Below are 12859 nucleotides of genomic sequence, written 5' to 3'. Positions count from 1 at the left end.
ATCTGGCATCCTCACACAGACTTATATGCAGGCAAAACACCAAAACCATAATTTAAAAAAAAAAAAAGAAATGCTAATTAAGACACATAGCCTAGAGCTCCCCTAAAGGGAAGGCAGGGAAGGCCAGACCAGGTTGAAGAGCTATTTGTGGGACTCGGCTGAATCTGGTAGATTTCAGAAGATAGTTGGATGAAGAAATCAGGAGGAGGATGTAGAATTTCTAGTGGGTATGGGCTGGGGTGGGGATGACACAAAGAGTCCTGTGGGTGGATGCAGGTTTATCCTGGTGGAAGCCTAGATGTTGGGTACCTTGCAAGTGGAGGTGATGGAGCTAGGCTGGAGGACCAGATGTGGGACTCTGTGGAAGGCTAGAGGTCCCCTGATAGAAAGTGCTGGTGACCAGACTGTGCCAGGGCCCTGTCTGTGGGACCTGGGTTAGATCCTGCAGGCTGTAGAGAAACAGAAACAGATGTTGGGGGTGGCGGTAGTTACCAGGCTAGACCTTAGACAAGGATGTGGGAAGTATGGGCGTAGAGTGGGGTGGCAGCGATGGAATGAAGGGCCTGTAAGTCGGGGAACATTTTAAAGCTGTGCGATCTTGATCTGATTTAGGGGTTGAAACATTGCCTACTTGAAGCTACTGAGCTTCACCCAGGAACATCGTGTCCTAGTTAGTGGTTGTGTTTTGTCAGTTTGATACGAGCTAGAATGATCTGGAAGAGACAACCTCAACTGAGAATATGCTTCCAGTAGATTGGCCTGCAGGTCAGTCTATGAGGCATTTTCTTGACCAATTATTGGTGTGAGAAGGCAGAACTTAGAGGCACCAGTCACAGAGAGGAAAAAAAGCACAAAAGCTATGTCATTAGAACAGGAAAACAGCTTCCATCAAGGGGGCTGGAGGGCTGGAGGTGAGAGTACACCTGGGATCTGGAGAGGATTTTATTATTTAATTTTTTCATACAATATATTTTGATCATCAACTCCTAGGTACTCCCCACCACCTTGCCCACCCATATTTAATTTCTTTATTTCTCTCTTTCAACAAAACGGAACACAAAAATGAAAATGAAAACAACCAACCCCTCCCCCCCCCTAAAAAAAATCCAGTAAGTCAGAAAATGCCAAAACAAAACGAGTGTCTTCCAGACACAACAGGACTGCTTGTCTTGGGCTCACAGAGATGGTGGCAGCACATAGAAGGCCTGCACAGATTTATGTTAGGTGGGGTCCCAGGGCTAAGGGAGGGACATGGACATGGGCTCCCAACCCTAACAAAGAAGCTATCTGTAACTGATACCCACTGGCCAAGAGAAAAATCAGTGAGACCCCAGTGGAGTCTCACTGGGTATAAGCACACTTCAGGGCAGGCCATACACCCAGGAGTGGGTGGCCAACACGAAATGAACAGGACTTTGTATAGTCTCCCAGTTTGAAAAGGTTACAATGCCCAGGAACCAGGAGTGGTCTTTCTGAAAGGAACCCATCCCTTCTACCCAGATCAGCACAAATTCTGCTGATTCTCTGCTTCAGCATGATCCCAAAATATTCATAATACTCATTTTAATGAACATCTGCCTTGTCCCAGATCTTATTCATAGGCAAATTGGTTCTGGTTCCTATCAGCATCTATCCATGTGGAGGACTTCTTAATTCAGCTCCAGTGAACCCGTTTATTGCTGGAGGGAAGGAGCGCAATGGACTTTGCTTTGATACCATTTACCACATGCATCTTTATTTATCTACTGTCTTACCCGGTGGGATAAGAGGGTCTGTTCCACAGCGGCGTGGGCTTGCCGACTTGGGAACTACTAACAATGAGAACAAAAATAGCACACATCTGTTCTTACTTTTCATTGGTCGAAAAAACTGGAAGCGAATAGGTCCAAAGGATAGACTTGGGTGTAGGAATGCTGAGATGTTTTCTCTGCCTCTGGGCTGACTTTGGAAACATGCTGTATGCCCAGATGTGTCTCTGGGGCCAGTGACATTACGTTTGTAATGTTCTCAAGAATCTGATTTGAAGAAACACTTTTTGTTTTGTAACAGGCAGTGCTAAACGGGATGGCACAAAACACGAGATCTGAGGGCAGCAGGCAGCAGTCATTAGCTGGCCTGGTAATTACAAACCTGTAAGGAGAGCCAAAGACAAATTCTGAGATCGCCATTTGAACAGTGATGCTACAAGCAATGCCCCAAGCAAAGGTGACAGTTCCCCCCTTTTTGTCCTTGGCCGGTAGTAGCAGGAGGGTTCCTAGAGGTCTGTGTGCATCTCTCTACAACTCTCTGGGAGCAGCTGTGCTCGTCATTTTAATGAGAGAGACAAGACCGTATCTGGGAGAGCTCACCTCTATTGGCTTATCTGACTTCAGGTTTATCTGCTTTCACTACCCACAGACTAACACATTCAGCTAGCACAATTCTGAGCACTGAAGCAAAACTGGGACATGAGATGGGAAAGACAGGACAGTGTGCAAGAGCTCCCTCACAGGTGCAAGGCCCTGGGTTCCGCCCCTAGAACAGCAAACACACAAGCAAAAGCAGGGCAGTGCTTGACTGGGGAAAAGTTCCTTTGGCCAGAGAGACCACACAGTTTGCTTGCTACAACATACAGAATTTTTTCCCATATAGATTTTTGTCTATCTTAATGTGTATGTCATCAAATTTTATACAGAATGCAGCCTGACCAAAGAATACATGCATTTAAAACCTAAATTTCTATTCAGAATAAATCTGAAAGAACACTCACAGCCTGGGCCTCCATGTGAAGACTTTTAGGGAAGCAAGACACTTCACCAGATGTCAAGTTCAGAGCAAAGCTCAAGTGTGCGTTAATACCTCAGGATTCATGACCAGAATGTAGGCAAGCTGACCTTGTGTGCCTCTCATCTGCCCTCTTCACCACTGTCCCCAAAGGTCTCTCCTTAAATATTCAGGCTCGGCCTCCCTTGAGTGGATAATCTACCCATCATCGTTTCCCAGGAGTCCTCTGGCCCTGATTGGTTCTAGCTAACATTTAGCACAATCCCACATTCCTTTTAAAGGAAAAATACCGTTTCCTTCCTTGAGGATTTCTCAAATATAAGCTGTACAATCTTCCCAAAACCATATTCTACAGATTTTCCAGACCTGTAGAGTCAGGATTTAGAGCTGAGGGAGACTGGGGCAGGGGACATATTTTTACATAGGAACCATTTCTACTTTCTGGAGCTGAACTCAGAGCATCGCTCCTCCCACTGTCCTACAGGTGAGTGTTTTAAAGCCACTTAGCCCTCCCTAGTAAGCTATCAGACCTCCATGTTTATCTAGGTCTTTGGCACGTTGGCAGCGTTTCCTCCTTACTCTAGCCCCATAAGCACTGTCCGTGCCTACAGTGTCTGTGTGGTCTACAGCTGCTCATTCTCTGACACCTGCTACCCAAAGATTCCCCATCTCCAAACCGCTTTCCGGGCACATCCTGGATGCTACCACTTCCTGTGTCCCACGTCAGAAATCTTAAGCTTCAGTAAATCAGTCTCCACCCACCACCTCCCATCATCCTCTCTCCCGCTCCCTTCCTCTGACTACATCTCCTCTCTACTTCACCAGGATTTCCAGTCCTCCTCCTTGGACTACAGTCTACCACTGTTCCCTGTATCCATGACAACCCTGCTTTGACACCACCCAGCAGTCAATCTGAATTTTACCTCTTCCCAGCTCTGCATCGCCCTCCCATCTCCTCGCTGCACTGGCTATGGATGCACTAAGAAATTTTCATGCTAAGAACACACGCACGCGCACACACACACACATACACACACACACACACAACTACTCCTGCCTTAGATCATTCATTTATCCCTTCTCTTGTTAATATAATGTTCTTCCTTCTCTCACTTCTTCTGCCCCTTCCTCTCTTTCTCCTTCTCACTTGAGCCCACTATTTTGAGTAATTTTATTTGTCCTCTGCCTGGAATGGGTTTGACCAACCTATTTCTATGCTTCCATGTTTTCACTTCTCCCTGATTACTAACTGTATTCGTGCCCGTGGTGACAGTGCTGGCGTGGAACTGCATGGTTGTGCCGTTGGAGATGTCCCTCCTTTCTTTCCCCTTTCCCCATTGATCCAGATAGATTTTCTCTCTTTCCCACAGCTAGCAGAATAATTGGAGTCTGGACACAGTACACTGATGATTTAGGAATACAAACCACAACCAGCTGGGCGGTGGTGGTGCACGCCTTTAATCCCAGCACTCTGTGAGTTCGAGGTCAGCCTGATCTACTAGAGCTAGCACCAAAGCAACACAGAGAAACCCTGTCTCAAAAAAAAAAAAAAAAAAAAAAGCCCACAAACCCCCGTGACTAGAAGGAAGCATTCATTAAACATTCCCCAGGGAATGCGGCAGGAAATCAGGGCATCTCTCTGACGTAGCAGCAGCTTCATGGATGGAGGTGGGCCATGAGAGAATTCTTATTTAAAGTCTATGTTTTACTTTTCAGTAGGGACAGAATCTGTAGTCTCCTTACAAGGTCAATGTTCATGGGATTCTGACCACAGTTTAGACCCAGTCTTCCATATTCTTACACCATTATCTAGCCCCTACATCCTGCTCCTGGTCTGGAGCTTTGGACTTGGCTTTCATGAGACAAAGTGGCCTTGGTTCTCATACTTAAAAGGTATCTAGTTCTTTTCAATTCAGCATACTCCCCTTTTGTGTTCCAGGTTCTGTTTCTTTTCATCCATCACACGGTATAAGCCGACACATAGGATCCCATAATTATCTAAGGAGCCACAGAACAGTTGTCCAAAGGTTTTCCTTGGCTGGGAAGAGAACAGAACAACAGGGGTTGCTAAGCACTTTAATCAAAGAGTTGTAAGAACTTGAGTTTTGTCTGCCGCTCTTTGCTGCAGGCGTCTAGAGGCCCTAACCGTCATCCACCTGCTCGTGACAGCAGTGGAAAGCGGGCAGTATGCGTTGAGGCACACTCAGTGCTGTGGTCTTAGGAGCACACTCCTTTGAAGGGGCCATGCTCACATCCACTGGCTTTACAAAAGATGTCTCCTTGTTCACGTGTGTCTTCACCATAACACTGAACAGGTAGCTGGATACAGTGCCAATCAAAACGAAACATAAAGCAAACCCTGAGAAGTAGCTCGCTTGTGATCAGGCTGCACGCTACTCTATTCCCGAATGAAGAGATGCTCCTCTGGAAGCTGCCCTTGGTGTTATCTTGTGATAGTCTGCCTTTTACTTGCTCTCTGGTCAAGAAAGTGTTGGCATATTCCATGAACCAGCGACATCCTTAGACCCAGACCCAGAGTTCTGCTTGACTGCAGCTAGCCTGACCAGAATTCTTTAGCATTGCAGGTTTTGAGACAATAGTAAGAACCTGGACCATACTCCTTAGCTGGACCCCTGCTGTGACATGGTTGAAATTGCAGTGACCTCAGTTTCTTGCTCTGCTAAATGGATTTAGTTACTTAACTCATGTCATCCCTGTATGACTAAACACAAAAGACTGGAACAGACAGAGAGTAGATCCTGGGCTTCCGGGAAAGCTGAGGTCAAGGAGACTTCAAATGAAAACAGCTTTACTGCTGCATCGTCTCACGATAAGGTGAGGTTCAAGAGAGGCCACGTGTAAGAGAGAAGGGAGGAGGCCAAGCCCATCCTTCTACTGTGACATCTAGTCCATCATACCCCGTCAATTTTTTAATGGCTCAGCCTTCAACACCATTGCATTAGGGACTGAGTTTCCAATACAGGATCCACAGGGGACACCTTCAGACATAATGTTGCGCCTCTCTGATGTTGCTTGCACATTGAGCTGGAGGATGGAGAAAACCACTTCCTTCTCTACCTCTTGAGATTGTTGCAAAGAATAAACACAACAGTGTGCAGACACGTTAGCTGTAACACTGGATCTACTAGTTATTATTCCTGTGCTAAGTCATACATGAACTCAAGCAGCCTAGACCATTGAAACTCAGCGAGTTAATGAAGTAGGAAATGCACCATGGTAACAACAGTATACTCACCTCAATGTCTGATAGAATGGTATGGTCTAAGGAAAGAAGCCCCAGCTTACACCGTGACCTTCTAGACATGATTGTGGCACTGTCTTCATGTATCCCGTAGTACTTGTCCTGAACCAAACACTGTTCCATCTGAGCGCTGATACCTCCTGTCACTAGCATCTTAAGTAATTCCAGGACATGATGGTTATAGAAGGCCTGGAAAACATAGGGAAGCTATGTGTGAAATCAGAAGGGGCAGCACATGTATGGCAGAGGTGTTGGGACACAGAGATTTAGTAGGTGTCACCACTTGAAATGGGCCTCGTGGTGCAGAACGCGTCTTTTCATTGTCGCTATCAAAATGGAGCGCAAGTTGGCAGTTTGGGTAGAAAGCTGGGTTAGTCAAAGCAAGCAGAAAACGAGTAAGGCAAGTCTAGTTTCTAGGGAGCAGACACTGAAATGTGAGTCATGGGGCTGATATCCCAGAGTCCTCTCCCTCCATAAGTGACCAGAGTAGTGTGTCAAGCCACAATATCCAAAGGATCATCAGTGTACCCAACCCCTACCCCAGGCATCTGGAATCTCTGCACCAGCACTGCAAGATCGTAACCTTGAAACTGTGAAAAACTGAGGTGAAATAATGCCTGTGAAGTTGCCTTTTTGGAAAATTTAAGAGGTTAGAAGGTGAGCAGCGGCCTCCCGCAGGGGGCCTTTTCCTTTTCCCGGGGACTTTGACTCATCTGTACCTACCGTGGCCAGAAGAGAATCCAAGAAGTTGGCTGAAAAGACAGTACCCCTGGAGAAGGAAGTGCTGAGATGCAGCCTAGCTCCTTTGAGTGTCCCGTTCATTCCACCCATCTGCTCAATAAAGTGGATGTTGGAGGGATTCTCTGTAAGACAAGATGAAAAGGCAGGGGGCTGGAGAGATGGCTCAGAGGTTAAGAGCATTGCCTGCTCTTCCAAAGGTCCTGAGTTCAATTCCCAGCAACCACAAGGTGGCTCACAACCATCTATAACGAGGTCTGGTGCCCTCTTCTGGCCTGCAGGCATACACACAGACAGAATATTGTATACATAATAAATAAATATTTTTTAAAAAAAGATGAAAAGGCAAGGCCAGCATACACAGAAAAATGAGAGCTTGCTGCCTGTATTCCCAAGCTCAGTCCTCTCGGGCACAGCAAGCTCTACCCTTGGGCTTTTCTTCATGTCCCTCCCATGGTTGTTCAATCAGTAAAGTGCTTGCCACACACACACAGGGATTTATGTGAACAAACAAACAAAACAAGAGGATGAAAAGATGACTCAGCAGGTCAGAGCACTGGCTGCTCTTCCAGAGGACCTGGGTTCGTTTCCCAGCACCCACAAGGTGGCTCACAGTTGTCTGGAATTTCAGTTCCAGAGGATCCCATACCTTCTTTTGGCCTCTGTGAGCACCAGGCATGCATGTGATACGCAGACATGCAGGCATAAAACACCCATAAACATAAATAAAAATAAAAATAATAAATAAAACAATGAGAACCTAGGCATGGACATTCATGCTTATGTCCCAGTACTGAAGGTATGGAGACAGATGGGCCCCTGGAGCTCTCTGGCTAGTCGCACTGGCTCATTTGGTAAGCTACAGGCCAATGAGAGACCCTGTCTCATAAAACCAAAGTGTGATACGAAGAGATGGCCCAGTGGGTAGAAGCACTTGTTGTCAACTTAATGACCCAGTTTTGATTCCTGGGACCCATGTGGTGAAAGGTGAAAAACACCAATCTGATGGTGTCCTCTAGTCTATACACGGATCACCTGTCTGATGGTGTCCTCTAGTCTATACACAGACCACCTGTCTGATGGTGTCCTCTAGTCTATACACGGATCACCTGTCTGATGGTGTCCTCTAGTCTATACATGGATCACCTATCTGATGGTGTCCTCTGGTCTATACACAGACCACCTGTTTGATGGTGTCCTCTAGTCTATATGTGGATCACCTATCTGATGGTGTCTTCTGGCCTATACATACACACAGGCTTAAGACTTTGTCTTAATTCTGCTGGGTCATTTAAACCAGAGACCTCAAAATTCCTCCCTACTCTCTCTTAGTTTGTATATGCTCTACCAAAGCCAGACCCAAGGCTCCCATTTTAGCCTGACCCTTTCCAGCAAAGAAGAACAAAGACTGAGGGTCTGGCAGGTGACTAGTTAATGTGACAGTCATTGTCTGTTTCCAGGTCTTTGGATGAACAAACCCCGTGGTCCCTGCCGAGTGATAGAACATACCTCATCTCCTCCCACCACTTTAATTTACCGTTTCTTCAAATTATAGACTTAAAATTTTGAGAGTCAGAGATAGTTAAAAGGGAGGGAACAATTAAGCTATACATTCAACTGGCAGCCATCTAGGCTTCAAGGTTGTTGCCAGTGACTGACAGGTGCTGGCTCAGCTTCTTCACACAGGCTTCGATGAATGATGTCAACAATGGATACCCAAATAGCACTAAAAGGTTTCTGGGGCCTATTCTGGTTTCTTAGTCCTCTGACTGTGAATTCTAGAACGACCGTGAGGCATCGCCTATGCACCTTAAAAATCTCTCCCTTGAATATTCCACTTACAAGCAACTTACTCAGTTCAGTGAGAATGGGGATCTGCTGGTATCTTCTTTCCTGGTATTTATTGAAGCTGGATGCAGTATTGGGTCCTACAGACAATAAGAGATGATGACAAGAACAATAAACAGCTCGTAAAACTTGGCTGGAAGCATAGTAACACTGTGTGCCCCGATGCTTTAGCTCAGCAATGTTACTTTCTAGTCCATAGCTCAAATTCATTTCTGTATTTCAGAAAAAAAGTCTACCATAATCGCCCTCTGGTATCTTCAGGAAGTGGAGTCCCTTAAGTACCAATCCTTGGAAGCTCAAGCCCTTGCTCAGAAAATGCCAGTTATTTGTGTATCACTGATGTACATTTTCACAATCCTTACCTCAGATGCCTGATAACACCTAATGCCATGGAATGGCTATAATAATGTTAACAGAGCAATGATGTAAAGTCTGTATGCTTTTAGATGTTTTAGATAGATGCATTTTCCCTAGAATATCTTCCGTCTGTGTTTGGGGATGAGATGCAGAACCCACAGTACAGAGGGTTGACTGTATTCAGTTGCTACTCCTTTGAAAGGGATGGTACATGGTGTGTGTGTGTATGCATGTGTGTGTGTGTATGCATGTGACAAAAGTGTCCAAGTAGTAAGGTGTTAGTGTTTAAGTAGCATTCCTGCCACATTAATATACTTATAGAACTTGGAAGGGACCAGCTACTAATGAGTTGATGCCGCTGCTTCATGGGTGCTTCTGAAGACCCTGCAGTGGACTTCTGGCCACTAATATGATCTGCCACCTCAAGATCCTCTAGAGGATATTGCTTGTATCTTTTTCCTGCTCCTCAGAATCGAGTGGCACCCCACTCTGAGAACCCTGCCTCCACCTGGGATACCTTGTGATTCTGTACACAAGAGTTTGATGTGGAGGAAGTGACATTCAAAATCCCGCACTGTCTAGGTTTGCTAACCTGTTCCCCTTGCAGTGTGGCAGGGCAGTAATCAGAGCAAGACTGGAAACCCTCCAGGCTTCCCAAAGACATGTCCAGGAGGCCTGGTGCTCTTATGGATCCTCTGGAGAGTCCACACTTGTGTCCCCACCCCCCAGCCTCCCGGGATGAATCTCTAGGGAATGGGCTGGCTTGTCTTCCTATGTGAGTTCATCAGAATGTCAGGAAGATCTCCCGACCTTATAAAAGGCTCACCAGATATGAGGGGGTAAACTTCCTCAAATCTCTGTACTGCTGGCCTTTGTGTGGGGCTGCCCCATGCACTGAAAGCTGTTTGCCAAACAGCATGTGTGACCTTACCAAGAGATGGCAGCATCTCTCCAGTTATGACAACCAAAACAGTCACCACTGACCTAGGGAAATACAAAGAAGACTGACTGTCCACCATCAATTGGTGCATCATGGGCCAACCTCCAGCCCCGAAACAGAACCTAATACATCAGAGAAAATCAGCATCTTTTTGCTTAATTAATAAAAGATGGAAAAAAAAATATTTGGCTCAGTGTGATGGGCACACTGTTGACCTCAGCACTTGGGAGACAGTGGCAGGTGGATCGCTGCGAGTTCAAGGCCATCCTGATCTACATAGTGCATTCTAGGACACATGAGACCCTGTCTCGAAAAAATAGAATGAATTTTTTAAATCTTTCTATCCTATAAAGAAAGTTAAGTTTTAAAATAATAACTGAAAAACACCCGTAAGAGTAAAAAAGAATTGATTAATACAACTTGTTATCATAACATAGTAGTTGCTACACTTTCCAATATTAGATTAACAGCAAAAATAATGCCTCTTACATTTCAGTGCCTTTTTCCTTAAAATTGGAAACCAGTGTACATGACTTCAACCTTGAAGATGGATATGGGTTTTCATATGACTTTGAACTCAAGAGGAAATAACTTGGTTATTCCTACCATAATATTGTCACAGTCAGAAAATCTGTGACATCTGTCCCAATCCGTCTTGCTCCTCACAACTCAAGTATTTGGGGAGGATTTAATTCTCTCTCCTTATCCCATCCTCCCTAGGCCCTTCCCCTCAGGAGTTGTTCTGACCTGGCACTGAAGGTATCGGGGTTGGGCAGCTGATCCGCAGGGACTGAATGTTGAGGGTGGCCATGATAGTCTCAGTGTCCACCAGAATCTGGCTGCTCAGTGGCTTGTACGGGGATGCTAAGATCGCACACATGGAGCAGTGCTCTATGCTGACCGCATGCAGATCTCCAGTGTAGAGTGCAGATCCCTAGAGGGAGAGTTCCATGTTGTGAAGGGGTCTTCAGATGGACAGGTCTGAGATTGTGGCTCATGGAGCCGGGTCTTTGTGGGTGATGCAGGTTTTGAGCTAAAGACTCTACTGGCTTGACTAGCAATTATCAGTTGTCTGATACATTGTCCTGGAAATTGTTAGTGTCTTATTGGGGATTGATGTGACAGATCCCTCTCAGAGAACAAGTTTGGATGGGACAAAGGAGAATCATGGTGAGCAAAAATCCATTTTGACAACTCAAGTAAGAGAAAAGAAAGCAAAAAGTGACCATGGCGATGAAAAAGTCAAAGAAAGGAGGCATCATGGAGCTATAGGTTAATTCTATATCTCTCAGCCTTGCTAGTAGGCTATCCCTCCCGTATTCTCATGTAGCTAGTAATGTAGCCCCATCTTTAGGATGCTTGGGGTTTGTCCTGGTCAACATTTCTACTGCCATGATGAAGTACCATGATCAAAAGCAACTTGGGGAGGAAAGGGTTTAATTCAGCTTATACTTACACCCTACAGTTCATCACAGAAGGAAGTCAACGTAGTAACTCAAACAGGTAGGAACCTAGAGACAGGAACTGATGCAGAGGCCACAGAGGAGTGCTTCTTCTGGTAGTCCTGCACCACCCACAGTGACCTAGGCCCTCCTACATAAATTATCAATCAAGAAAATGTACCACAGGTTGGAGCATTTTCTCAATTGAGGTTCCCTCTTCCCAAGTGACTCTAGATTGTGTCAAGCTGACATCAAACTAGTCAGCACAAATGATCTCTTGTCAGTTTGATACACAGACACATCATTTTAATCCATAACTTTTTCTTTCTAGTTTATCTCCACAATATCATATTAATGTTAATATCAGAACATAAATAATTTTTGAAGTTCCACAGCATTTAAAAATTCAGTCTTTTAAAAACATCTATAGTTTCTATCAATGTTCAAAGCCTCTTCAAAATATACAAATATCCAAAGTCTCTTAACCATAGGATCCTATAAAATAAAAATAATTTATCCAAGAAGAATCAGGACATAGAATTAAAGCAAAGTAAAACAAATTCAATAGCATATAATTCAGTCTCAGACTTTTGGAATTCAAACACAATTTTCTAGGCTCCAAAGGGCTTGCAATAGTACACATAGCTCATCTCATAAGCTCAGGCCAGCTCCACTCCATAGCTGCTGCTGTCCTTGGTGGTTGTCCCAGGTAATGGAATTTCCACTCTGAGTCCTGCTGCAATTGGGCTGTATTTTCACCAAAAGACTCTCATAGGCTTTCTTCAGGGACTCTACCGCGGCTACGGCTACACTTTATCTCTGACTAATTCAGTCTTGAGTCTTCTGTTTCAACTGAGGCTTCACCTTCACCATTGGCTTCTACTGGCCTCTCAGAAAGTCAAGTCTCAGCCACTCTCCATGACTCCTTGATGCCTCCAAACCAGTGTCACAAGGGAGACTCTTACACTTTACAGAGTTCAGGTACTACCATAGGTACAGACAGCCTTGGCTTCCTGCGCTGAGTCTGAGGAAATCCTCCCACATTAATGATCCTGGATCATGCTGGTCTCTTCTCAATCACCACTTAATCTCACCTCCATCAAATCAGCATCAATTGTCCTAATAAAGCAAAGGTTTCACCTTAGTGGTTCTAGTCTCTTCTTAATCATAGCCAATTCTTCAGTCCTAATTGACCAGAACCACAGATTCTCAAAGCTCCAAATATCGAACACCACCAACAGACTCTTTAACGAACTCTTAAATTCCTTCTGAAATTCCACAAGCCTCCATTATCTGAGCTGCTTTGAGCATTAGCTTCAAAGTTCAAACAAAAGTTCATTCAGCTGAACACTCAACGGCTTCTCCAGCCCAAAGTTCCAAGGTCCTTCTACAATCTTATCTAAAACATGGTCAGGTCTATCACAGAAATACCCTGTGAAAGAGTCTAATATTGATCATTCGTGACACTGGCTAAGGCTGGAGAGTTCTAGGCATCTTCTCTCTCTCTCT

At 45.0% G+C, this 12859-nt stretch overlaps 1 protein-coding gene across 1 annotated transcript in view; it reads right to left on the bottom strand.

Annotated features, from left to right (window-relative positions):
* Positions 1-1722: 1722 nt before the first annotated feature.
* The window catches only part of Kcnu1 (potassium calcium-activated channel subfamily U member 1), a gene marked incomplete at its 5' end in the record, with an annotated part of 56005 nt that continues 44868 nt past the window's right edge, over positions 1723-12859 (bottom strand). The window contains 6 exons of the mRNA XM_050146735.1: positions 1723-2132; positions 4691-4801; positions 6020-6214; positions 6749-6888; positions 8617-8691; positions 10656-10842. Of these exons, the coding sequence (XP_050002692.1) occupies positions 1854-2132; positions 4691-4801; positions 6020-6214; positions 6749-6888; positions 8617-8691; positions 10656-10842 (987 nt within the window). The remainder of the gene's footprint in view (positions 2133-4690; positions 4802-6019; positions 6215-6748; positions 6889-8616; positions 8692-10655; positions 10843-12859) is intronic.

Source organism: Alexandromys fortis, unplaced genomic scaffold (assembly GCF_014885135.2).
Source record: "Alexandromys fortis isolate MF-2015 unplaced genomic scaffold, M_Fortis_MF-2015_v1.1 scaffold_55, whole genome shotgun sequence".
Taxonomy (NCBI): domain Eukaryota; kingdom Metazoa; phylum Chordata; class Mammalia; order Rodentia; family Cricetidae; genus Alexandromys; species Alexandromys fortis.
The sequence above is the reverse complement of the archived record's forward strand: the minus strand, read 5'-3'. Positions and strand labels throughout refer to the sequence as shown.